The 2,500-nt window shown below is 46.2% G+C and overlaps 1 protein-coding gene across 1 annotated transcript in view; it reads left to right on the top strand.

Annotated features, from left to right (window-relative positions):
* Window positions 1–2,254, top strand: part of LOC308088941 (cell division cycle protein 20 homolog B-like) — a gene marked incomplete at its 5' end in the record, with an annotated part of 6,550 nt that extends 4,296 nt beyond the window's left edge. Inside the window, 5 exons of the mRNA XM_080433522.1 lie at window positions 1–85; window positions 616–844; window positions 1,165–1,290; window positions 1,454–1,577; window positions 1,896–2,254. The exon at window positions 1–85 is cut by the window's left edge and continues 10 nt beyond it. Of these exons, the coding sequence (XP_080289648.1) occupies window positions 1–85; window positions 616–844; window positions 1,165–1,290; window positions 1,454–1,577; window positions 1,896–1,993 (662 nt within the window). The 3' untranslated portion in view covers window positions 1,994–2,254. The remainder of the gene's footprint in view (window positions 86–615; window positions 845–1,164; window positions 1,291–1,453; window positions 1,578–1,895) is intronic.
* Window positions 2,255–2,500: the final 246 nt, after the last annotated feature.

Below are 2,500 nucleotides of genomic sequence, written 5' to 3' on the forward strand. Positions count from 1 at the left end.
TGGAACAAAAGAGCAGAGTGAGATGTCTGCAGTCACATGTGGCTGTGGTGGGCTCTCTTTCCTGGAAACAACACTTACTGAGCAGGTGCTGATGTGTGTGTATGTGTGTGTGTGTGTGTGTGTGTGTGTGTGTGTGTGTGTGTGTGTGTGTGTGTGTGTGAGAGTGTGTGTGTGTGTGTGTGTGTGTGTGTGTGTGTGTGTGTGTGTGTGTGTGTGTGTGTGTGTGTGTGTGTGTGTGTGTGTGTGTGTATGCGTGCGTGCGTGCGTGCGTGCGTGCGTGCGTGCGTGCGTGCGTGCGTGCGTGCGTGCGTGCGTGCGTGCGTGCGTGCGTGCGTGCGTGCGTGCGTGCGTGCGTGCGTGCGTGCGTGTGTTAATTGAACTTGAAAAATGTTACAGGTTCATTTAGGTAATTTTTACACTCTCCAAGTTAAATGGAGGATTGTACTTTGTATGTAGGGCCTACTAACAGGGGTTGTTCAAACATTCACATGCCAAGGACCCCCAAATAGCCATAGTCTCGGGCTGCGCCGCTCCTATTGTTAAATGACTTCAAAAACTTAAATAGTGAAAATATATTTTTGAAAATGTTTGAATTTTTGTTTCCCAATGTGACAGTGGTTCTGTTCTTGGACACATCCATCACCACGACTCCCGGGCCCCTAAACCTTTGGTAGGTATGGCTGTTCAGGAGGGGGGTGTGTGCAGTCTGGAGTGGTCACCAGGAGACCAGTGGCTGGCCAGTGGCTCCACAGACGGCCTCCTCAGCATCTGGGACAGAGACATCGCAGGACACACAAGGGCACATCAGCCAATCGCCACGATGAAACAACCCAGTGCTGTTAAGGTCAGTTATTATAGTGTTTCATAATACAGTATAATGGAATATCATGATGAAATGACAGTGTGCATGTATAATTTTGTTTTTAAATTATTTATAGTTGTAAAAAATTAAAAGCAAGTCTTTTGCACACCTACAAAGTGACAGGTGCGTAGAAGAAGACCAAGCCCTAACCCATCAGGTTATATCTGTGTGTGTGTGTGTGTGTGTGTGTGTGTGTGTGTGTGTGTGTGTGTGTGTGTGTGTGTGTGTGTGTGTGTGTGTGTGTGTGTGTGTGTGTCTGTGTCTGTGTCTGTGTGTGTGTGTGTGCGTGTGCGTGTGCGAAGGCAATGGGATGGTGTCCATGGCAGAGACAGCTGGTTGCTACAGGAGGGGGATGGAGAGATGGAGACCTGAGGATCTGGGACATCCAATCAGGGACCTGTATGACATCAGCCCACACAAATTCACAGGTGCCTAAATACCATATGACTAGGAATGAAAATGAAAATAACGATGATGATGATGATGATGATGATTATAAGGATTGGTCTTTCTTTACCATATAGCTCATTATAATACACATAGTCTGACATGGGCACAAACAAATACTTAAGTAACTAACTGCAATTGCAGATCTGTTCCCTACTGTGGGCTGAAAAGAAGAGGGCCCTGTTAACAGGCCATGGTGTACCCCATCATGATATCACCTGCTGGACCTGGGACTTCCCTTCCCTCAGCCAGAGCTACCAGTTGGCAGGTTAGAGACAGAAATACCTACAAAATGGGAAGAAGAAACGTGCCTACAGTACATATGTCATAAACACAAGTACAAGTGCTCGTTTTAAAACCACTGTAACAGCGCTCTTAACAGATGTTAGACAATCAAACATGAGTAGGGAATCTCGATCTCTCGAAGTCTGCGGAAGACATGCACAAATGTCTTCCTCGCTAGCTAACCGATCGGAAACCTTTGTCAAACCAAGACCCCTTCATTGCACGCTTTTCACTTCTTTGTCTGGGAAATACGACATCTGAATGTCACCTAACCAAAACTATTCATCTTGTGGTTTTTCAGGTCACTCACAGCGTGTGCTGCACTTGGCCTTGAGTCCCTGTGGAACTAAGATCATCTCTGCAGGAGCTGACTGCCGTGTGCACATCTGGGACTTGTAATGCTTTCTGTAAAGAATTTTCCCACTGGACCCTGAATACAAATACTGAATACTGTTATCATCGAGTTAAACCTTTGTTAAACTGTTGTCTGCACCGCCTCTCTCTCACATGTTGAAAATGTCAGTGTGTGTATGTATGTAGGCTATGTATGTGGTACATTTCCACTTCCCACGGTCTTAACACAGACGACAGACCTGAAATGAATTGCATGTGGTCATGACAGGACCACCACCCCCTCCCCCATTGACAGGAAAGGGAAACCATTAGACAGCAGTGCTGCCAAATTCAAACACATTCTGTCTATAATAATGCCACAGTGCCTTGAAGGTCTGGTGGTTTATGTGACTCAAACAGGCACAGCTGAATGCTCACAGGTGGAGGTTGAAATAGCGCTGACTCGAGGGCTGCTCTTTTAATTGTGCAAATGTGGGCCAGTTTATGTCACTCAGTGGAACTGGTATGCAAATCATAATGGATGACTTGCTTGCTGCAACAACTTGACGTGAA

Source organism: Gymnoscopelus braueri (genome assembly GCF_963280865.1).
Source record: "Gymnoscopelus braueri genome assembly, chromosome: 7".
In the NCBI taxonomy this organism is placed as follows: Eukaryota; Metazoa; Chordata; class Actinopteri; order Myctophiformes; family Myctophidae; genus Gymnoscopelus; species Gymnoscopelus braueri.